Consider the following 25155-nt stretch of genomic DNA (forward strand, 5'->3'; position numbering starts at 1 on the left):
AAAAGAACGTCTATTTTTGGTGTTAGTTCTAGAAGGTGGTGTAGGTCTTCATAGAACCAGTCAACTTCAGCTTCTTCAGCATTAATGGTTGGGGCATAGACTTGGATTACTGTGATGTTGAATGGTTTGCACTGTAAATAAACCAAGATCATTCTGGCATTTTTGAGATTGGGTGCAATTTCAGACCCTTTTGTTGACTATGAGGGCTGCTCCATTTCTTCTAAGGAATTCTTGCCCACAGTAGTACATACTAAATAGTAGTCATCTAAATTAAATTGGTCCATTCCCATCCATTTTATTAATAGCTCACTGATTCCTAAGATGTTGATGTTCACTCTTGCCATTTCCTGTTTGACCGTGTCCAATTTACCTCGATTTGTAGACCTAACATTCCAGGTTCCTATGCAACATTGTTCTTTACAGCGTCAGACTTTGCTTTCACTGCCAGATAACATCCACAGCTGAGCATCATCTCCAGCTTGGCCCAGCCGTCATATTTTTTCTGGAGCTGTTAGTAGTTGCCACCGGCTCTTCCCCGGTAGCATCTTCCAACCTGGGAGACTCATCTGTTAGTGTCTTGTCTTTTTGTCTTTTCACACTGTCCATGGGGTTTTCAGATAAGGAGACTGGGGTGGTTTGCCATTTCCTTCTCCAGTGGACCACGTTTTGTCAGAACTCTCTGCTCTGACCCATTCACCTTTGGTGGCCCTGCACTGCATGGATTATAACTTCACTGAGTTACACAAGCCCTTTTCCATTTCAAGGCTATGATCCATGAAGGGATGTACATTTCGTATGTTGCCCAAAGCAAGTATATGGATATAAATGTGTATCAACAAAGAGTGACAGAGAGAGAGAGAGAGAGATTTTATTATAACGAATTGGCTTGTGGCATTAGGAGAGCTCTGAGAAGTTTATTCATAGTAACTTGGCCTCTGGCCTATTAGCGTCCAAGCTCTTGTTGCTATGGAGACCAACCGAAGAGCATCTTCTTTTGAGACAAAGCTGTGTTTGCAACATATTTCATAATTGGGTCATAGATTATGTGCTTCTAAAATAGCTGTTCCAGTAATCTCCAGAGGTCCAGTATAGTCCCAAGGCTTTAAGGATGACTTTGTAATAGTCACAAAACTATACATCCAGTTTCAAATCGTGTTTTTGTAACATCAGTTCAGTTCCGTTCAGTTCAGTCACTCAGTCATGTCCGACTCTTTGCGACCCCATGAACCGCAGCACGCCAGGCCTCCCTGTCCATCACCAACTCCCAGAGTTCACACAGACTCACGTCCATCAAGTCAGTGATGCCATCCAGCCATCTCATCCTGGGTCGTCCCCTTCTCCCCCTGCCCCCAGTCCCTCACAGCATCAGAGTCTTTTCCAATGAGTCAGCTCTCTGCATCAGGTGGCCAAAGTACTGGAGTTTTAGCTTTAGCATCATTCCTTCCAAAGAAATCCCAAGGCTGATCTCCTTTAGAATGGACTGGTTCTTTCTTCATTTCCAGCTTACTCAAAATAGTCTAGTAACTTTTTCTGAAATATCAGAGTTCCACCATTCTCAGATAGGCAATGTCACAGAGTAAAGTACACTGAGGTAACAGACGAACCCCAAATCTCATTGGCTCAGACTTCTCCCTTGTTCGAGCAAGATGCCTCATCCCAGTTATCAGGGGTGGGCACCACTACCTGATGAGCCAAGTTCCGTTTGAAGAGGGGAGCAGAGATGACTATCTTGGCTCGGAAGATATACACATCATTTTTGTTTACATTTCATTAACCAGAATTAATTCTGTGGATGAAATTAATTTCAAGAGATAAAAAGTATAATCTTCTGCGTTCTCTAGGAGTAACAGGAAACTGGATACTGGCCAGCACTAGTAGAATTTCCCACAGCATCCAGACAGGGGACTTCCGTTTCCTCTTTCCTTTGACTTAAGGTCAAATGCCAGTACGTCCCCAATTAAACGTGTCATACAGCATCCAAGTAAACAGATACAGATATGGAATATTTTCTGCTGAAAACACAGAGAGAATCTCGGTTGTTTTCTAGGTTGTATTTGAGAAAGTCACTAGATCAGTGAAGTCTCTCTCAGTGAAATAAATAGAATTGTAATAACAGGTCATTCTTTAATTAAGAGTTGCTTTACTTAGATAAGCAACAAGGACCTACTGTATTTAATATCTTTTAATAACCTGTAATGGAAAAGAATCTGAAAAAAACTTCATATGTAAAATTTGAATATACATATTCAAATGTATATGTATGCATATCAATTATATATTTATAATGTGTTTATTTCAGGTGTACAGCAATAATTTCAAGTATATGCATTTATGTATATATATATAACTGAATCGCTTTGCTGTAATAAACACATTATAAACCAATAATACTTCAGTTTAAAAAGAGTTGTTTTACTGCGTTTCTAGATGGCTATGACAGCCCAGGGTTCTGTCAGTAATTCACACTAGAAAGCCCGCATGAGTCTACCCTGTGGCAACATCACCCTTTTGCCTTCTGAATTAGTGTGTCATCATTATGCCTTTTCATTGCCCATTGGTTCAACTGAAACACAGATAGAACTGCCAGACCATCCCAAGATCTGGCCGTACAGTCTCTTATCGTCCTCATCATGATCATAAATAAATAGTCCTTGACCATAAAATAAAACGGATGACCTGTGCAAGCTTGATGCGTGAAGGGGGGCACCAAAGCCGGTGCTCTGGACGACCCAGAGGGGTAGGGTGGGTGGGAGGCGGCAGGGCTCAGGGTGGGCCACACAGGTGCACCCGTGGCTGGTTCATGTTGGTGTCTGGGGAAACTACCACAATGTTGTGAAGCAATTGTCCTCCAATTAAACTAAAACAATTTTTTAAAAAAAAGCGAGACATAAAGAAAGGCTGCACATTCACTTTTTAACATAGAAAAACAAAGTCCATTTAAAACTGCTGGCAAAACGATTCTGCTTTTTCATTTTCATACATATGTAATGCTGATACTAAAGCTATATTTTGTGGACACAGGTTTCTAAATTGAAATATATACAACTAATTAATGATTTAACTTTTTTTTGGTTATTTTCCAGTCCTCAGGCATAAGCCTAATGCGCATAAGCAGATTCATAGCTCTCATGAGAGTTTTACTGATAGTAAATAAGTAAATTAATTACACACTAAAGGAGGCTCTCTCAAAAGGAAAAAAAAAAAACGCCACTCAAAAGTGTGTCTTTTAAAGTCTAGATTTTAAATGCATCTATTTTTTTGGAGATTATTTTTGTCCTCTTTGTTGGGATTGCTTATATATGGATCTCTCCTCATCTCTGACTGGAGGGACTGAAAGGATATGGCATTTGTGTCCAAGTGAGGCCAACGCCACATTCCAAAGGAGCAATCTGAGATGAGTTGGGCAAAGGAGTCTTTACAGAGGAGTTAGTAGGTAGGGAACCCACAAAGGATGGACCCACCGCCTCCACCCTAGGGCAGCGTCCACAGAAGTTCGCTACCTCTCCTAGGCCCAAGGAGCCAGAGTGGGGGATGGTTACAGGCTGTTGAGTCAGAGGAAACTGAATCGAGAAGGCCGCCTCCCAGGAGCCAGGGTCTAGTTGGTGCCTTCCGCACCAGCTCAGCCGCCGAGGAAGCACCGGAGAGTCACAGGCCCTGCCTCCCCGTCTCGCATCCTTCTGAAGTGACGGTGTTCCTCAGTGGCCAAGCCCAGCCAGAAGCCAAAGAGCCGATGGCTCTGTTGATGGACATCATACACCGTCCCCGGAAAGCGGATCTATTTTAGAGATACGGATGGAAATGTTAGTAAAATGAGCTACTGCGTAGGCAAACAAGTATAGAAATGTTCTATGGAAATTAAACAAGTGATTAACATTCATTGCCAGAAAGAAGCCTGTCGGTGGTGGCTAGTTACTAACTGACCACTAACTGAGAATTTCGGAGCTACTGGTTGTTTTTAAAAAATGGGTATAATTATTTGACCCCCGTATCTCCTGAAGTTTCTAAGTTGATGTAATCTTTCAAAAGTGTTTAGGTCTGCCATTTTTCATTCAATAGGAGAACTAAGTTCAATAATTAATCCAACCCAGCAGCTATGACTAAGGTTGGAGTACTTTCTTTTTTTAGGATCTCAAAGTTGGAAGGGATTGCAGGAGCCCTTTTCTTTCTTATTTGCTCCCTGCTATCATGAATTTTCCCTTTTTTAAAAATGAGAAGACCTCAGATCTTTCAGGAGGCTCCAATTCCTTCAGTATTCATTCTACCTTCAATCTCCTGTGAATTTCCTTGAATCCCACTTCCTAAGTCCCTCTTCTCAATTTCAACACCTGTTTTAACCTTGCCATTCCTATTCGTTTTATGTAGTTATATTATTTTCATGCACACATCTTTCTTCCCCAAATAGAGCACAATACTCTTGAGAACTTGAATTATGCACCCCAAAAGTTCTGTGAATTGCCTCAAAATTATTATAAAAGTATTCTGGGATTTCCCTGGTGGTCCCGTGGTTAGGAATCCGTTTTCCCAGTGCAGAGGACCCGGGTCCAACCCCTGGTCAAGGAACTGCATCCTACATGCCGCAAACCAGGATTCAGGGCAGCCAAGTAAATAAATAAATTTTTTAAGTATTCTGATTTTATGTGCTACGTCAGTTCAGTTGTGTCCAACTCTTTGCAACCCACTGTAGCACACCAGGCTCCTCTGTGCTTGGGATTCTCCAGGCAGGAATCCTGGAGTGGGCTGCCATGCCCTCCCTCCTCCAGGGAAGTTCCTCACCCAGGGATCGAACCCGCATCTCCTGTGTCTCCTGCACTGGCAGGTGAGTTCTTCACCGCTAGCTCCGCCTGGGAAGCCCACACAAAACTATTCTGACGTTATTGACATAAAATAGAGAATGCCCATTGTCTCAAGAAACTCAGTGTTCAGGATTAGAAAATAAATATATATGAATTTGGGGAGACTCTGATTTTTTTTCCATCATTTTATTAGAAAACAATAAGGCATCTAGGGAAAGAGGAGCAGTACTTCCCTCTCATGCACAATTAGAAATAAACACAAGATACATAAATCAGTAAGAAATTAGTCAGATTTCCTTTTTGTGTTTATATGACCAAAGGATGGGCTTCCCCAGTGGTTCAGCTGTAAAGACCCCACCAGAAATCCAAGAGTCTCAGGAGATGCTGGTTCAGTCCTTGGGTTGGGAAGATCCCCTGGAGAAAGGCATGACACCCCACTCCCGTATCCCTGCCTGGAGAATCCCATGGACAGAGCATCCTGGCAGGCTACAGTCCATGGGGTCGCAAAGAGTCAGACCTAACTGAAGCAGCTTAGCGTGCAGGATCACAGGATAGGATAGAATTTGAAATAATTGATTATTAAAAATAACAGATAAAAGAATTATCTTGAAACAAATAATTAAGCAACTTCACTTCAATACAAATGTAGTTTCAAAATGTGACGGTTTCATGAAATCTGAAAATTGAGAGCTATGTTAGAGGACACCTACTCTGACTCCTCACCCAATGTGGGAATTTTTTTTCCCAGGGTTACTGGCAAGAAGTTATCTTGTCTGAATGTTTCCTGTAGTAAGAATCTCACCATGCCCCAGGGGAATCTACAGCGATGATTCCCAAACCTGGCTGCACTTCCAAATTCTCTGAAAGTATGTTTTTATATAATTATAAATATGTTTAATAAACTAATATATAAAATAATGAATAAATATTTTTAAAATAACCTTTCATGTAGCTGATCATAGACAGACTCTTAAACCTATAGAGCATCTCTATTTTTAAAAATTCTTCAAATATTCCTAATGACAGCAAAGCACGCAAACAATGGCCTACTTCATTTCTCAACTGCCTTAGCTATTAGAAACCTCTTCTCTATATTTATCAGATATGACTCTGTGAAACCTGTTATTCATTTTCCTATTCCTTTTGCTCCTGATTAACAAGTATCAGTCACTCAGTCGTGTCCCACTCTTTGTGACCTCATGTGCTGTAGCCCTCCAGGCTCCTCTGTCCACAGGATTCTCCAGGCAAGAATACAGGAGGGGGCTGCCATTCCCTTCAGGGGAAACTTCCCTACCCAGGATTGCTCTTGATTAGAATAGGAAAAGCTATTCACCTGTTCTTTTTAAATGAAAGTACTTTACCATTTGAAGGAGCTAATACTTCTCTTCCTCCTCACTGTGCGGCATGTAATCCTCTGCTATGAATGTCCTGCCGTCCTTGAAACCTTCCTCATGTGATGTGAGATCCAGACACTTCATCATCATGGTTCTCCCTTTCCTCTGCCCCTCGTAACCCAGCTTCCCAAAGACAGTGGCAAGCGACCCCAGGGTCCTGCAGATGATTCTTCCAGAACAGCTTATGGTCTATTAAATATCATAAAGTTTCAGTTCACGGAAGCACCTCAAGGTCTTGCATTCCTTCTCTCCATTCAGACAGCTCTTTCCCAAGACATCTGCATGGACAGGCTCTCTTCCCTCTACACTCAGATGTCAGTTTCTTCATGAGCTTCTCCTTGGCCTGGCTTTTAGAATTAGCAGCCCTCCTCTCCCCAGATTTACCTCCAGATTCGTTTTCCCTATCAAGCCTCTATTAGGGCTTATTTACCCACATTTTCATTGTTTGTGTGTGTGCTCAGTTATGTCCAATTTCTTGCGACCCCATGGACTATAGCCAACCAGGTTCCTCTGTCCTTGGGATTTCCCAGGCAAGACTACTGGAGTGGGTGCCATTCCCTTCTCTAGGAGATCTTTCCCACACGAGGACCAAACCCACGACTCCTGCGTCTCCTGCGTGTGTCTCCTGCATTGTAGGCGGATTCTTTACCACTGAGCCACCTGGGAAGCCCCTTTCGTTGTACTTATCCATTTACCCATTAGAAAGTCAGTTTTAGGAGGACAGGAATCTTTATCTGCTTTTTCCTTTGTTATCAATTGGCACATAGTAGACACATATTTATGGTGGATGAATGAATAAAAGACGTTTGGATTATGTATTATGTCCATTTTAACTTTTAGGCATTAGGACATTGAACAGAGGAGGAAAATGGAATTTCAGTTCTGAGTTTGAAGAGACCTTAGAAATCCTGACATTGGAGATGCTGCCATTGCAGATGAGTAAACTGAGGTCCAGAGACAATCACACATGCACCAAATGGCAAAGAAAGGCCTGGAAACAAGACCTCAGTCCCAGCCCATTAGGGTTAGCATTCCAAGCAGATGGTCCCTGGTCTGCACTGAAAAGATTTATTCTCTGAAATGTCAGAAGCCCACGTCAAGACCTGAGTCTTTGATTCCTTAAACTGACCAGATATATGCTTAAATCTGACTCAATTAAATTGTGGACAGATAATTTTAGGATAGTATAACTTCAAAAAAAAGCTTTTCAAAAAAGCCTGATAAAATATACCATATGCTTATTCAAAGAAAATCACATATTTCCTGTATATGTTTTCCCATACATGTTTCCCATGCATGACTATTCCACATGTTAGCATTTTCAACTCTTAGGACAGCAACAACAAGGAAAAATAGGAGTGCACTGTAAGACAAATGGTATTAAAGAGAGACAGAGATGTGGGGAAGTCACCAGTAGTTTACTGACCTTTTCAATGTATTTTTAAAGTCAAATCGGATTGTTAGTATTTATTGCTGTTCAGTTGCTAAGCCGTGTGACTCCTTATGACCCCATGGACAGCAGAACTCCAGGCCTTTCTGTCCTTCACTATCTCCTGGAGTTTGCTCAGATTCACCTGCTTTGAGTCAGTGATGCTATCTAACCATCTCATCCTCTGTCATCCTCTTCTCCTCCTGCCTTCAATCCTTCCCAGCATCAGGGTCTTTTCCAATGAGTCAGGTCTTTGCATCAGGTGGCAAAAGTATTACTACAGACCTGTGCTGGTCTCAGCTGGCGATCTGCAAGTTTGCTTTCTAAACCGAATCTCCTCAGCCTTGGAGAGGAAGAATTGTGTTCAAATTAGCGTTTATTAAGGAGTTTGTTCAGAGACTCTGTTTTTTATTTAAAGCCCCATTATCGAAAATTATCACTGGGGAAGATGTCTGCCAATGATTAAAAGAAGACTCCTTTGGGAGCCCTGACACAGAGACCTGGTCCCATGGTTCGTGACAGTGTTGCTCCAGGCCTCTCTGGGTCAGCCTCTCATTGTGATGCTCACTTCTTGGCTTTTCTTTGAGTGAAGGAAGAGTCTCTGCATTAACTCAGTAAGAACCTGACCTCTTGGTGGGCTTCTGTGGACATTAATTGGCAGCAGTTAAAAATGGGTCATTGAAATGTATAGTAATCAAAGATAAAAAAAGAAACAATGGATGAAAACTCGTTCTTTTCTTCATGTAAAAGTTTGGGTTTTTTCATTAAAGGTATACAGACACTTATAAAATAAGACTGTTGTGCATACTGGCTATTTTGTTTTTCCTCTTTAACCATGAGCTAATTAAAATATATAGAAAGTTGTGTGGTAACAAATATATAAATAACTATCAGACAAATAATATGTGCACACATTTCAGATATTATGCTTTAAAGAAACTAAAATTTTGGACCCTTTAAAATTCTTCTTTCTTATTTCATAGAATGATAGAACTCAACGGTTAGAAAAAAATTCAAAAAGAAATTAGAAGTGAGAAAAAGATCATTGTAGAAACTAGCAATGCAGGAACAAATAAACACGTTTGTCAAAGCAGATGAGGAAAAAGAAGGAGAACGCAATATGTCTAATCTGGTTGAAGAAGATTTTTTAAAAATATTTTAGGGAAGGTGACAGATATTTAAAATGAACACAAAAAAGACCTAACATGAAAAATACAGGTCTCTGAAGAAGAAAGCCAAGTGTAGCCTTTCTCATATAGGCTTCTATACAAACAAACACTAAAACTGATTCTCCAATAAAACTGTCTTAAATAGTTTTAGTGAAACTACATATTGAAATTATGTACTATAGTGTAATTACCAGGTTTTAGGAAAAAAGATCCTTTGGGCATCTAGCCAAAGAAGACCTTATAAAAGACTTGCAAGGGGAAAATCTGGGCTATCGTCAGACCCTCAGACAGCACATTCCATGCGAGAAGGTGGATAGAGTGCAGACTGCGCCTCCTGACCTGCCTCAGACAGCACAGTCCATGCGAGGAGGTGGATAGAGTGCAGACTGTGCCTCCTGACCTGCCTCAGACAGCACAGTCCATGCGAGAAGATGGAGTAAAGTGCAAACTACATAAGGTTCTTAAGAAAGTAAAGTGTAAACTAAGGATTTTTCTGTTCTGCAAAAATGACCACAAGTATCAAGCTGTTATCAATACAAAAGAATTCAGGGAATATTCTTCCCATGTACATTTCCTGAAAAATGTACTAGAGAACAAGATTCAGAAAACCAAGATGACTTGAAAAAAAAAAAAGCAAAAAGCTGTCGTAGGACAAGTTCCTCAACATTAAATATGTACTTGTTCATAGCACCAAATCTAAATGAAACTCAAATGGAGGAGAGTGCAAGCTGTCGAGAGCCAGATACCCTGACAGCGTAAGTACAGCAGACCTATAAAAAGAGGGGAGTGAGGAGAGAATGCTCACTGAGCATGCCAAATCTTTCTAACTGTTTTCAGCAATCATGACTCGCAGTGGTATTTGCTTGGTATTGACGTGCATGAGTAACGGGAGGATAGGGCAGCTGAACGCAGACACACCCCAGAAGTGGCAGGTTCAGCCCCAGACAGTGCAGTGAAGCAGATACCGCAGGACAGAGAGCCACAATTTTTTTTTAATTTCCCAATCCATATAAAAGTTACATTTACCCTATACTGTAGTCTATTAAGTGTATAATAGCATTATGCCTTAAAAAACCCAATGTACATGCTTTAATTTTTAAACAATGCTTTATTGCCAAAAAATGCTAGCCATCACCTGATAATGCAGGTTTGCCACAAATCTTCAATTTGTAAAAAGTCCTGCACCCGTGAAGCATGATAAAGCAGAGCACGACAGAACGACATACGCCTGTAATTGTGGCATATCCTGATTCTGTCATCCTCTGTACCTCAATAGCCAGAATCCGCCGTGCAGAATAAAGGAGATACAAACATAATACGGAGAAGTGTTAAGAACCCCACAGTCCTGAAAGGGAACTAGAAATACTAATAGGAACTGACGTACCGTCATCACCATGCGCACATCTCCAAGTTCTTTTAACAGAAATGGAATAAAAACGATGCCAGCCCAGTCACAGTGAGTACTTCTGTGCCTCAATCATGGTCTTGAAGTACAGTGTCCCACCAAAGGGAGCAGGGCCTCTTGTATGAATGGCTGTTTCCAGTTGTGGGGCACGAAGTACACACGGCACGTCTGGAAGACCTCAGTGTTCAGCGCACAAGAGCACTACCAAACCCTGTTAGCGTGAGGCTGAAAGAACTCGGCTCTGTGGCCAAAGACAGGACAATCTGAGCTTCAGTAAAGACAGGAAAGGGTTTCCCTGAGCTCAGATGGTCAAGAATCTGCCTGCAATGCAGGAGACCCGGGTTCAGTCCTTGGCTCAGGAAGATCCTCTGGAGAAGGGAATGGCAATCCATTCCAGTACTCTTGCCTGGATAGGATAAGAAATACAATGAATTAAAACACATAAAATGATAACAAATGCTCCAAAATGGTGCCGCCGCTGCTGCTGCTGCTAAGTCACTTCAGTCGCGTCCGACTCTGTGCAACAGGAAGCACCTAAATCTTTCTCCTCCAATAGTGCAGCCACATACAGAATAATTCAGAAAAATGCAGAGACTAGCGGGGCGACTACTGCACATGGGTAATGAAGCAACACCCGCAGGAGGACGGGCGGGGAACACTGAGGCGCATCTTTGTCATCCCTGGCTGAGCACCATACCGTCGGGGGTGGGGGGACTCCAACTTGCAGCTTCTTCCTGAGACTGAAGGGTTTAAGTGGCATACCCAGTACCCCTGACTTCTAAGGCTCCCGCCTGACAGATGGGTCTCCAAAGCACCTGGCTCTATAAGCCAGTAGCATCTGTAGCTCAGATGGTAAAGCATCTGCCTATAATGCAGGAGACCCGGGTTTGATCCCTGGCTTGGGAAGATCCCGTGGAGAAGGCAATGGCAACCCACTCCAGTATTCTTGCCTGGAAAATCCCATGGATGGAGGAGCCTGGTAGGTTACAGTCCATGTGGTCACAAAGAGTCGGACATGACTAAGCAACCTCACTTTCACTTTCTATGAGCCGGTGGGGCTTGTGCTTAGAAGCCCCCACAGACCTATAGCAAAGAAGCAGTTTGAAAGGGTGCCCCCGTGGCGCTATACCTGGGCCCAACAGAAATGCCCATCTCTCAGTTTCTCCCCAAAAGTGGTTGGACTGTGTACTCTCCAGCTGCTTCCCGAGGGTCCAGCTCCTTACCAGCCTGCATCTCGGTGCTCACTGACATCCCCTGCTTTGACACACCGACGGGTTGTCACATCTCCAACTTCAGGGATCCACCAAGAACAAAGGCTCTAAACCCCCAAAATGCCACCAAAAAGCTGTTTAGAACTAAGAAATGAATTCAGTAAAGTTGCAGGGTACAAAATCAATTGACAAAAACCCTTTGCATTTTGATACACTAACAATGAACAACCAAAAAGCAAAATTAAGAACACAGTCCCACTTACAATAGTATAAATAAAATAAAGTACCTAAGAATAAACTTAACCAAGGAGATACAAGCCTTGTATACAGAAAACAACAAAACAGTGTTGGAAGAAAGATCTGAACAAATGAAAAGCTCCAACCATAAACTCACTGTGTGCGTGACAGTCGTTCAGTCATGTCTGATTCTTTGCAACCACACAGACTATACAGTCCATGGAATTCTCCAGGCCAAAATACTGTAGTGGGTAGCCTTTCCCTTCTCCAGGGGATCTTCCCAACCCAGGGATCAAACCCAGGTCTCCCGCATTTCAGGCAGATTCTTTACCAGCTGAGCCACCAGGGAAGCCCATAAACTCACTAGAGGAACTGAAAAGGTTAGACTAAATTTTAAGCTCTTACTGAGAGATTGGTCTCTGAAGAGTTAACCATAATGACCACACCCATAAGAATAGGATTCCTGCAAAGCCACCGTCATCAAGACAGCATGGTACGGGCACAAAGGCAGAAATATAGATCAATGAAACAAAACAGAAAGCCCAGAGATAGATCCACGCACCTATGGACACCTTATCTTTGACAAAGGAGACAAGAATATACAATGGAGAAAACACAATCTCTTAAACAAGTAATGCTAGGAAAACTGGTCAACCACGTGTAAAAGAATGAAACTAGAACACTTTCTAACACCACACACAAAAATAAACTCAAAATGGATTAAAGATCTAAACGTAAGACCAGGAACTATAAAACTCCTAGAGGAGAACATAGGCAAAACACTCTCCAACATAAACCACAGCAGGATCCTCTATGACCCAGCTCCCAGAATGTTGGAAATAAAAGCAAAAATAAACAAATGGGACCTAGTTAAAATTAAAAGCTTCTGCACAACAAAGGAAACTATAAGCAAGGTGAAAAGACAGCCTTCAGAATGGGAGAAAATAATAGCAAATGAAGCAACTGACAAAGAACTAATCTCAAAAATACACAAGCAACTCCTGCAGCTCAATCCCAGAAAAATAAACGACCCAGTCAAAAAATGGGCCAAAGAACTAAACAGACATTTCTCCAAAGAAGACATCAGTTCAGTTCAGTTCAGTCGCTCAGTCGTGTCCGACTCTTTGTGATCCCATGAATCGCAGCACGCCAGGCCTCCCTGTCCATCACCATCTCCTGGAGTTCACTCAGACTCACGTCCATCGAGTCAGTGATGCCATCCAGCCATCTCATCCTCTGTTGTCCCCTTCTCCTCCTGCCCCCAATCCCTCCCAGCATCAGAGTCTTTTCCAATGAGTTAGCTCTTCGCATGAGGTGGCCAAAGTACTGGACTTTCAGCTTCAGCATCATTCCTTCCAAAGAAATCCCAAGGCTGATCTCCTTTAGAATGGACTGGTTGGATCTCCTTGCAGTCCAAGGGACTCTCAAGAGTCTTCTCCAACACCACAGATCAAAAGCATCAATTCTTCGGCACTCAGCCTTCTTCACAGTCCAACTCTCACATCCATACATGACCACTGGAAAAACCATAGCCTTGACTAGATGGACCTTAGTCGGCAAAGTAATGTCTCTGCTTTTGAATATACTATCTAGGTTGGTCGTAACTTTCCTTCCAAGGAGTAAGCGTCTTTTAATTTCATGGCTGCATACAGATGGCTAACAAACACATGAAAAGATGCTCAACATCACTCATTATCAGAGAAATGCAAATCAAAACCACAATGAGGTACCATTTCACACCAGTCAGAATGGCTGCGATCCAGAAGTCTACAAGTAATAAATGCTGGAGAGGGTGTGGAGAAAGGGGAAACCTCTTACACTGTTGGTGGGAATGCGAACTAGTACAGCCACTATGGAGAACAGTGTGGAGATTCCTTAAAAAACTGGAAATAGAACTGCCTTATGACCCAGCAACCCCACTGCTGGGCATATACACTGAGGAAACCAGAATTGAGACACGTGTACCCCAATGTTCATCCCAGCACTGTTTATAATAGCCAGGACATGGAAGCAACCTAGATGTCCATCAGCAGATGAATGGATAAGAAAGCTGTGGTACATATACACAATGGAGTATTACTCAGCCATTAAAAAGAATACATTTGAATCAGTTCTAATGAGGTGGATGAAACTGGAGCCGATTATACAGAGTGAAGTAAGCCAGAAAGAAAAAACACCAATACAGTATACTAACGCATATATATGGAATTTAGAAAGATGGTAACGATAACCCTGTATGCGAGACAGCAAAAGAGACACAGATGTGTAGAACAGACTTTTGGACTCTGTGGGAGAGGGCGAGGGAGAGGGTGGGATGATGGGAGAATGGCATTGAAACATGTATAACATCATATGTGAAATGAATCGCCAGTCCAGGTTCAAAGCAGGATACTGGATGCTTGGGGCTGGTGCACTGGGATGACCCAGAGGGATGGTGTGGGGAGGGAGGGGGGAGGGGGGTTCAGGATGGGGCACACGTGTACACCCGTGGCAGATTCATGTTGATGTATGGCAAAACCAATACAGTATTGTAAAGCAATTAGCCTCCAATTAAAATAAATAAATCTATTTAAAAAAAATAAAAACCAATCATGCCAAAATGGGAAAAAAAGAACAGGATTACTGATCTGACTCAGAGCTGGAACCAGCGGGCTCTGGGTCTGCACCTGTGGGCTTGCTGGAAACGCAGACTCCCAGGCCCCGCCCCACACCTACTGATCCCCAGGTGGTTCCTATCTGCGGTAACTCTTGAGGCAGTTGGTATTCTGAAAGGAGACAGACTGGTTTCTTGGTCCTGATAGTGGTGAGGATCCCAAGCCAGACAGCAATTCAGACACTAATCAACTATCACAGGAAGCAGGACGGTAGATGAGGAAAGCAACCAAAGGGAGCTCAGCAACGGATTCGCGTAGAACAGCTGAAGTTACCCGGTTGGCCCAAAGGCCTGAGCTTGCAGAAATTCACTGAAACCATTACAGTGACCGCTTTCAAGACTATAAACTCGTCATTTTCTGTGTTGGTCGCACTAGACTTGCATTCTTCTCTTATGATTTGAGAAGCGTCAGTTGCACCTGCGAAAGGAAAGCCCTTGGTACTGTTCCCGTGTGACCTTGGGTGAGCCGCTTCACCCCCGGCGTCCTAGCCCCTCCAGCTGTAGACGGAACTTGCAGCTTTCGTCAGTAATGGCACAGAGATCTTCATTTGGCTGGAATTTATGCAAGTGCCAAGTATGATTATTATTTTAGCTGACAGATAAAAAGACTGTCACTTGTTTTTGAATGCTTTGTGAAGCAGAAAAACACAAGGATGAAATTATGCCTATCGTCTTTTTTGTTTTGCCTGCTTATGGAGTTTGATTGAACTTGTCTGAATGATAAATTTGCAACATAACAAAGGATTAAATGAAAGACCATTTAATTACCTGAATCAGAGCTTGTAAAAATGTATATGTGTTCATGGCAGGGGGAGACGATTGGTGTAATTAGCACCCCTGAATTTAGGAAAATTGTGTCTGGCAGGAAAATGTGTACATGTTTGGCAAAAATTGAGTGACAGGTCAAGAACTCTTCAAGCTAAGAAGATTTTATCAACGGATGCATTCCCCATCTGCTCACTGAATGCACAGAAATGGAAATCACATTTTCCCTCTACCAACTGAAGTTTCAGTTATACTCAGAGCCCATAAATCATACCATACTGATAACTGAAATGAAGAAATGTGAAACAGGAATAATATAAGATGAAGCTATTTTCTATGTGAAACGAAAGATATTGTCAAAGACACATTCTGGACTTCATTACGAAACCCACACTTGTGTTTGCAAAAGGCACAATTCAAAGACACACTACGAAAGCAAATCTCTGCTTGTACCAAAACTCATGAAATCTCAGTGTAAAAGCTGGCCATTCAGGTGTTATTGGACCATAGGGCACCAACACCACAGAAGGATTATTTAAGCCATGTTTAATAACACAGTGTTTTCAAAATCTGCTGTTTTGACATGATGGGGGCTCCCATGAGATGAGATCATATGCAACATTTTTACCTGCCAGAGTTATAGTGACACTTCTGTGTTTTGCAGTGCTATTTTGAAGAAATTGGAGAAAGCTATTTAAGTTCAAGTGAAAAATAACAAACTCATAGTAAGAAATTAACCATGCAATTTATCATTTATTAAGTTACTCATGTATCAACAAAGATTTGCACTGTGTTGGCCAAAAAGTTCATTTGGGTTTTTCCATACGCTGTAACAGGAAAAGCCAAACAAGCTTTTTGAACAACTTGATCAATGGCAAGGTTTGTGCAAGGCCTTGGACTACTATGAAAAGATAAAAACCATCGTACCTGCCCCAACCCCTGCCTCACACTGGTCCTTGCTCGATTCTTACCAACACCAAGATGCATATCATTCTATTTTAGCTCACACATCATTTTTAGAGAATTCTTAGTCCATCCGACTGCAATTTCTCAAAACTCAGACTTAAGGGTGCATATGTGCCAAGCCGCTTCAGTCGTGTCCGACTCTTTGTGACCCCATGGACTGTAGCCCGCCAGACTCCTCTGTCCATGGGGTTCTCCAGGCAAAAGCACTGGAGTGGGTTGCCCTGCCCTCCTCCAGGGGATCTTCCCGACCCAGGGGTCAAACCCAGGTCTCCCGCAGCTCCTGCACTGCAGGTGGTTTCTTTACCACTAAGCCACTGGGGAAGCCCCAGACTTAAGGATACAGGATCTTAATCAAAGAATTTCAAAAGCTCTGATTACTGCTATTACCATTTGTCCCTGGAAAGGCTAAAACATGGAGACTCTGTTTCTTCCAATATTAATTATGTCAAAGTGTTAACAGGAATGGTTTACCTCTCTGTGCTGAGGCTGAGGAGCAGTTACAGAGATAGCTGGCTTTTATTTCCTTTGGGCTCAGTGTTTCCTGGGTTAATATTCACCACCATAGGGTTTGAACTAAGTTTAGTGACTGTGTTGCATTATTAAATACAGACACCTGAAATTCTGGCATAACACCAGTCTTCTAGGGGATAAACTTTAACATCCATCATATGATTTAATCGTCACAACAAAGCCCTGGTTGAGATATGACTCAGGAGGATGAGACGCACTATCACATCAATGAAACAAATTAAACATGAAAGGGGAAACCCAGGCACTCTGGAAATGTAGGTGATGATGATTTCTAGGCCAACAGCAGCTCGGAGGAAACGTGGATATGGCAGAAATAGAAACCTGTGGCACTCCATGATTCCCTTCTTAGCGGTAGGGCAAGGTCAGTGTGCGGATTATCATGGATGGTTGAGAGGTCTCTTGGCACACAGGTGTTTCTACTCATGACGGAGATGTGGCTCAAAAGAGGGAACACACTGCCAGGAAGCCTTCTAAACCTCGCGATTTGTCAGCTAACTGTGTGGTGTGGGGAGAAGAGAGAAGGGAAGAACCTTTAGATGCTCCAAAGTTTTGGCTAGAAGACTGAGCTACTTGGTAGCACAGATGGTGTTTTCATCAATTCTTCTTCCTAACAGCTGGGATTTTGGAAGGCCTAGAGAAATCTTGGATGTAAATAATTGCCCACTTAGATGGTAATGGTGAACTGGTTTGGCCAACAGTTTTGAAGACTGATGGACTCTCATCCACTGAGACACGAGAAGGCAGAGGAGAAAGTAGAGGAGAAAGTGAGTAAAGAAGATGTAACTTAATTCAGAAGTGAAAGAATAATGTATAGTATTGATAAGCTGTGGTTTCTTTACTATATTTGGAAGTAGCAATAATCAGAAGGCCACTCTAAAACAGCCGTGAAGGATGGCAACCAGGGATGAAAACCTTTGCCAAGTTTCAGCTGATAAAACAACTCTGAATAACTTGATTGGATCCCTCACTTGGCACTCTGCATGGAATCATGAGATATGAGAGTCAGTAAACAGAGCAATCTCCCCAGGGAATCAAAGCCACCCGTGGAAATCAAGCTTATATCGGGATGAGTGACAAAGCAGAAGGGTAAATGAAGTCTAGCAGAAGTCTCTGCCTAAAGAGACCTATTTCTACAATTGTGAAGGAAACACAAAATGAAAAGGATTCTTAGTGGTGGGAATGCCACCTGCTCACAGAAACTGGGAAATATCCAAGGATTTGATTCAGGACATTTATATACAAAACCTTTAACAGCCTTAATACTTACTTTTAGCACATTTATGTGGGTAAAGAGCCCCAGTTACAGATTTTCCAAAGTAATTTTGTAGTAGGAATCTTTCCCGCATGATATTTACGGCAAATTCACGAGATAACATTAAGTAGACATTGAAGGTGATGTGCGAACCAAAGTCCTTCAAAACGGCAGGAACTGAATTCATTTACACATTCAAGGTTTACTGGGAACATGTTGTGTTCTAGGCATTGCCCTGAGTCTAGGAGATACTGGACTGCTCTCAGGGAACTCAGAGCCTCATGGGGCAGACAGCCCTGTCTAAGGTTTAAACTGCTCTGTGAGTATCAGTGAGCTGTCAGGAAAAAAGCTCTGCAGAGGAAACGTGGAATTAGATGTGTGAGGGCAGAGAAAGTCACCTGACGGAAAGGGGCTGAGGAGAAGAGCCCTTCTCAGAGGAACCGCCTTCAGGAGGGCAGTGAAATGTGACTCGCCCTGTATTCAGATGGGTGGTGTGCGAGGGGGAAAATGCAGGAAACGGGCCATTATGGGGCCAAGCGGAAACACTGTTTACAGCAGCCAAGACGTGGAAGCAACTTAAACGTCGATCGACAGAGGAATGGATAAAGAAGATGTGGTGTGTATATATATATATATGTACACAATGGAATATTACTCGGCCAAAAAAAGGAATGAAATAATACCATCTGTAGCAACACGGATGGACGTAGAGATTATCGCGCCAAGTCAGAGAACCACAAATGTCTTATGATACATGTAAATGTGGAATCTTAAAAAAAATGATGCAAATGAACTTATTTACAAACTGAAAGCAGACCCACAGATGTAGAAAACAAACTCACAGTTACCCAAGGGGAAAGGTCAGGGGTGATTGGCTAGGAGTTTGGTATTAACGTGTACAAACTACTATAAAATAAACAAGCACAGGGAGCCATACTCAATATTTTGCAATAGCCTAGAGGGGAAAGGAACCTGAAAATATATGTGTGTGTATGTAAATCAGCTTATGTACACCTGAAAGCAATACAACGTTGTAAATCAACTACGCGTGTATGCTAACTCGCTTCAGTCGTGTCCAACTCTGTATGACCCTGTGGACCGTAGCTGGCCAGGCTCCTCTGTGCATGGGATTCTCCAGGCAGGAACACTGGAGTGGGTTGCCATGCCCTCCTCCAGGGGGTCTTCCCGACCCTGGGATTGAACCCGTGTTTCTTGTGTCTCCTGCATTGACAGGTGGATTCTTTACCGCTAGTGCCCCCTGCGAAGCCTGTAATTCAGTTATACTTCTATTTTTAAAATAATGATTTTTAAAAAGAAAACAGACTTGTGAGGTGCTTTGTAATACCAGCTCTGCTTTCTAATATGAGTGACAGAGACATCCAAGCAGTTGAAGGCAAATGGGGAAAAAGTGGGTTCATTGGATCTGAGCGATTCGTTTACTTCTATCGACCGATCTGCGGCATCCCGGTTTCATGCTGTGTTTTGAAGACATCTCCTTAAGCGGACTTAGCCTTGATCACGAAGTAGTCCCAACAACCTTTTTTTTTTTTAAATGATCATCTTCTTATCTGTACTGTCAAAAATGCCATCCTTGAAAAGTAGAGAAGTTGGCATTTTTGCTTTCTGCATTTGATTAAGAGTAAAGCCTTTCCTGTTTCAGAATGAATTTTGTTAGCGAGCCCAGCAGGACGCAGAAGATAAAAGTGCTATGAAGCTCTACAGTATTCTGTGCGGCAGGACGCGGTCACCTTCAGTGACACCAGTCTCCACCTGCAAGGGATGCCATCTCTCCAACGGCTTTGTCCTTACAAAGGGAAAGGTCCCTTACCTAACAGGGATTGACTCCCTATGAAGCTTTAACAAGGGGCAGGGGTGTTCCCAGTGACACAGTGACAGAACCTTCCCTGGCGTAAACTGAACATTGCGCTCTAGAGCTAAAGAAAGCTCTATTTCCTTGGGTTCTTTGCTTCTTTGTAGTTCAAGCTAATGTAGTAAATTTTTTATGAAAATGCTAATGCTGTTTACATTCCTGGAGCCATTCAAGATTCTGGAGTTCCCATTCAAAGTTCAGGGCCTCAAAGTTGTGGCATAGAAAAAGTTCAGTGTCAAAAATGTGGCCATGGAGAAGTATCCCAACCATAGGAAAATACTGGTTTCTTTTGAATGCTTAAAAGAAAAAAAAAAAAGTTCGTCAGCAATATGTCTATTAACCTATTGCCCAGTTCCAGATTTTCCCTTTTTACAAACCTTTTTTGTTTGTGGTCCATTCATATAGTTTGCTGTGAAAAGACCTGACTGCGCTTGATTGGTCTCTTGTTTTTGGAGATGATGCTATTTGCTTATCTGATGTTCAGTTACCATTTCAGACGATGTCGAGTTACTCCCAGGTGCACAGCAAAGTGATTCTGTTATACATACAAGTTGTTCAGTTGCTCAGTCATATCTGAGTCTTTTGTGACCCCATGGACTGTCTCCGCCAGGCCCCACTGTCCGTGGGGTTTCCCAGGCCAGAACACTGCAGTGGCCCGCCACTTCCTTCTCCAGGGGACCTTCCTGACCAAGGATAGAACCCATGTCTCCCACACTGGCAGGCGGATTCTTTACCACTGACTCACCAGGGAAGCCCATACATACATGTGTGTGTGTGTGTGTGTGTGTGTGTGTGTGTGTGTGTGTGTGTGTGTAAGAGAGAGCGAGCGCATCTTTTCTCAGATTCGTTTCCTTTGTAGGTGATTACAGCTACTGAGTAGAGCACCCTGTGCTGCCCAGTCAGCCGTCCTCTCTGCTTCTCTGTTTAATAGTGTGTGGACGTTAGTCCCCAAACCCTAATTCATGCCCTCCGCTCCCCCTTTCGTGACCATACACTCATTTCCTAGGCCAGCGGCTCTATATCCCTTTTGCATATGAGTTGGACCTGGAGATTATCATACTAAGTGAAGTAAGCCAAAGACAAACATGATACTGTATATATGTGGAATCTAAAAACAACGGCCTAATTTCAGACAGCTCTTAAACATGAGGCTCCCGTTTACATCATGCATGCTCCTCACAAATTCTGACTACATTAGCAAAAATCTCTCAACTCTTAACCAATATTTTCTCTTCTGTGAGGTAAGATACCGTAACAGAAAAAGCACCAAACCTAGAAAGCTGGAATTCCCTACCGAAAACTGTCAGTCACGAAATAAGAGAACTTAAAATGTCATTTAGGGACTTCCTTGGTGACCCAGTGGCTAAGTGTGCCTTGCAATGCAGGAGATGTGTGTTCGATCCCAGGTCAGGGGACTAAGATCCCACATGGTGCAGAGCAACTAAGCCCTGCGCTCAGAGCCAACCAAGACCCGATGCAGCCAATTTTTTTAAAATGTCAGTTAACCTCCGAGCTTTAGTGTCCGCACTTCACAGATGGGAAAATAATAGTGTGTTCCTGATGGTCTTAGTATTGTTTGTCAGTCCCGTAAGGAAAGTGTATCTAAAAGCACGTTGTATTATTTACTTATTTGTTCAGTATAACTGTTGACATGTCTAAAATGCAAAGCTATGCTTCCAAGATTATGTCTTTATTCAATGCTAAGGCCAATTGAAAGCATTTTTACTGGGAGCTGAGCCCCGGTGAATTTGATACAGGCATTAACTTAGACAACCTACAAGAATGAATAGTTAACATATCCTTCAAACATCTCATTTAGTTTCAACTTTCTCTTCGGAAAGTTGGATAGGAGAGCTAATCAACCGAAGACAGAAGCCCTGGGTGAATGCCTGCTGTGCTGAGATGCAGAGATGACTCGTGTCGACCTGGGTGCTTGAGAATTGAGGCCTGGCAGGGTACGAAATTGACAACCTGCAGTGAAAATCTTAAAACACATAGACTCTTTCTCAGATTCACTGCTTCACTTATTAAATGTGAGTCTCAGAGGCATCTTTTTTGTCACCAAAAGTTTTAGATCCGCTGAAAAGCCTGGGCAAGTATTAGATTGAGTCCCTTGAGTTCCACCCCAACTGCAAGGCAGAAATATTTTTGGTCTGGCAATTTCAAGGCAGGTGTTACCAGTTGGTTGCCTGAAACATGGAAAAACCTCCTTCTGGCCTTTTAGAAATGCCCGGTTTGACTGGTGCTGCCTCCTGATGGGCCTGCCAGGGAGAATTAGTTTCTACTGCAGTTACAGGAAGTGGACTGGATGAAGTTACTGGGTGAATTAGGAACATATATGCATATATTGAAAAAAAAGAGTCTGACCAAAACAGCAGCATTGGTTTTGGCTTCAGTGAAACTGAACTGCCCTTTGGTCTTTTTTATTTGTGATGGTATTTGGCCAATGGGTTTAGCTGCTTGTGTTGGAATTTGTGGTTCACAACAGTAGGATCAAGGCACAGGAAGTCCTTTATAAAACAGCCTTACAGCAGTGAAGCCAAGATGTTATCATGGGCATGAGTGTTATGAATATCACCAAAGGCTAGAAAATAGGTGTGTCCTGCTTTCTGAAATATAGGTTTTCTTCACTTTGAAAAATCCAGAAAAGCTGGATTTAAGTCAAATTGAATTTTCTGGCGGTCTTCCATGGTTAAAAAAGCAGTGCAGTTATTAGGAAAATAAACCCTCCAGTGAATTATAGTGTTAGTTCAAGTGTGAAACAGATGATGAGGAGAGAACTTGAGGGTCATGTTTCCTTTGAAAATCTTACACAGACTAAGTGTCTCACCTAGAAAAGTGAACAAAGCTCATACTGCGCAACTGGGGTCATATCAGTAATTCTGTAGGTTTTTGACACAGTGATTCTGGGATCACTGATGGATCCCAGCCCTCCTGGGTCCCCGTGGTGTTTGTCTTTAGATTCACACTGCTTTGAGATGTCTGGGGTCAGGGGTGTCTACCCTGGAGCATCCACTAACTCAGAGGAAGCAAAAGATGCTATATTTAAGAGGCACCAGCGTTGATGGACCTACCTTCTAATTTTGTCCAAGAACTCTCAAATCACTTATTAAGAATGTCAAAGACAAATATCATATGATATCATTAATGTGTGTAATCTTAAAAAAATGATACAAATGAACTTATTTACAAAACAGAAAGAGATTCACAGACATAGAAAACAAGTTTATGGTTGCCAAGACAAAAAGGGGGGAGAGGGCTAAATTAGGAGTTTATTAATTTACACTACTGTATACGCACTAGAAAAACAGCAAGGACCTGCTGGGTAGCACAGGGTGCTCTACTTAATGGTTTGTGATCATCTTTAAGGAAAATAACCTGAAAAGGAATATGTGTGTGTGTGTGTCTGTGTGTGTGTGTGTGTGTGGGTGTGTAAGTGTGTGTGTGTTGGGGTGGGTGTGTAAGTGTGTGTGGTGTGTGTGTGTGTGTGTCTGTGTGGGGGGGGTGTGTGTAGGTGTGGGTGTGTGGGTGTGTGTGTGTGGGAGTGTGTGTCTGTGTGTGGGGGTGTGGGGGTGTGGGTATGTGTGTGTGTGTGTGTGGGTGTGTGTGTGTCTGTCTGTGTGGGGGGTGTGTGTGTAGGTGTGTGTGTGTGTGAGTGTGTGTGGGTGTGTGAGTGGGTGTGTGTGTGAGTATGTGTGTGTGGGGGGGGGGTGTGTGTGTGAGTGTGTATGTGTGTGGGTGGGGGTTTGTGAGTGTGTGTGTTTGTGAGTGTGGGGGTGTGTGTGTGTGAGTGTGTGTGTGTGAGTGTGTGTGTGTGTGTGTGTGTGTGTGTGTGTGTATTGCGTTTGCCTAAAAGTTCCAGGATGAACTTTTAGGCCGACCCAATGTGTGTAGCTGAATCACTTTGTTATCCGTCTCAAACATTATACATCAATGGTATTTCAATTAAAAAATAATAAAGGTATACAATTTTTTAAAAAAACAGACTACATCTTTCCAGGTCTCCTCAGAATGAGGATGGCTTTAGATCAGGTGCTCAGCTTCCTCAGTCACCTTAGGGTTTGGCTTGAGTTGGAGGCGAAGCCGTATTTCGGACCTTCTTACTGAGAAACCGCCCGTCCCTTCCTCGCGCTCTGAGATCACAGCCCTGCTGGTCTGACCGCTGCCTTCCGCTCTGCTTTGTCCACGCAGGTAACCACGCTGACTCAGGAGGTCTCCCAGCTCGGCAGGGACATGAAGACAGTGATGCAGCTTCTCGAGCACGTCCTGTCGCCGCAGCAGCAGTCCCGGCTTTGCTCTCTGCACACCGCCTCTCTGTGTCCCTCCGGTTTCCAGGGCGGGATGACCTGGAGCACGCACCAGCCCTGTCTGCACTTGCAAGCCGCCGGAGCTGCCTACACCCCAGCCCAGCTCTGCCAGGGGAGTGTCACCCCCGAGAGATGGAGTGTGGGGCCCTCCTCGGCAGGGGGCAGCCCCCTGCGGACGGGAGCCCAGGAGCAGAGTCCTGCGGGCAGGGAGCTCCGCGCCTCCCGGAGCCTGGATCACGCGCCTGCCCACTGCCAGGTGGTCCAGGAAGGTCGCCTGCAGCTTCTCAGGTGCATCTCCCCGCAGTCAGACACGATGCTGACGCCACTGCAGTCCATCTCGGCCACCCTCTCCTCCTCCGTTTGCTCCTCCTCAGAGACCTCTTTGCACCTGGTTCTCCCCAGCAGATCAGAGGAGGGCAGCTTGGGCCAGGGCGCCGTGAGTTCCTTCAGTCTGGAAAACCTGCCGGGATCTTGGGAGCGGGAAAGGCGGGCATCCATCTCCACTGAACCCCTGGAGAGCTTTCCGCTGGAAATGGTTGCAAGCACAGCAGAAGGGAAAGATGGCAGAGCCGGGCACGTATGATGTCAGTGCAGCTCACCGGTGCCCGCCTCCCCGTCACTGCAGGATGCCAACCTGGGGTGGCCTTGCTAGCCTGTGGCAGCGTGACGACTGGGCAGACCCGTGGAAAACGGGACCAGGCCAGGGCAGAACCACCTCCATCCTGCAGCAGACACTTCCTACATCCTAGAGACAAAATAGGACCCTTTTCCTGTGCAGGTATTAACTTACTGGTCTGTTTGACAGACTTCAGTGAAAGTCCAAAGACCCTGAGGGTCTGAGCAGCTACAGGTCCCAGACGAAGAATGTGTGGACTCGTGTCCTGGGTGGCTTTTCAGAAGAGCAGCAAAGGTTTTTTCCTGAGTGCCTGCGTGTCACTCCTGAACAATATCCATATTGTGGGCCCTGGGAGTACACAGTTCCTGCTGACCTACTTTTCAAAAATAGAAGGCGAGCGGACAACTCTCACTGCATGTCATCTCCTAGACAATCAGTCACACAGAGCTGGTGGCCAGCGGTCAGCTATTGCACGTTATTTGCCATGTAAATGAATATGTCTTTATTTATCAGAAAAGAGAGGCTATTTTTATATCCTTGGTATGAAATATGTATTT

At 43.5% G+C, this 25155-nt stretch overlaps 1 protein-coding gene across 1 annotated transcript in view; it reads left to right on the forward strand.

Moving 5' to 3' along the window:
• KCNH8 (potassium voltage-gated channel subfamily H member 8) overlaps positions 1-24565 on the forward strand; it is a 471946-nt gene extending 447381 nt beyond the window's left edge. Inside the window, exon 16 of the mRNA XM_068978142.1 lies at positions 23867-24565. Within this exon, the coding sequence (XP_068834243.1) occupies positions 23867-24565 (699 nt within the window). The remainder of the gene's footprint in view (positions 1-23866) is intronic.
• The last annotated feature ends 590 nt before the right edge of the window (positions 24566-25155 follow it).

This window comes from Capricornis sumatraensis, chromosome 1, assembly GCF_032405125.1.
Source record: "Capricornis sumatraensis isolate serow.1 chromosome 1, serow.2, whole genome shotgun sequence".
Lineage (NCBI taxonomy): Eukaryota > Metazoa > Chordata > Mammalia > Artiodactyla > Bovidae > Capricornis > Capricornis sumatraensis.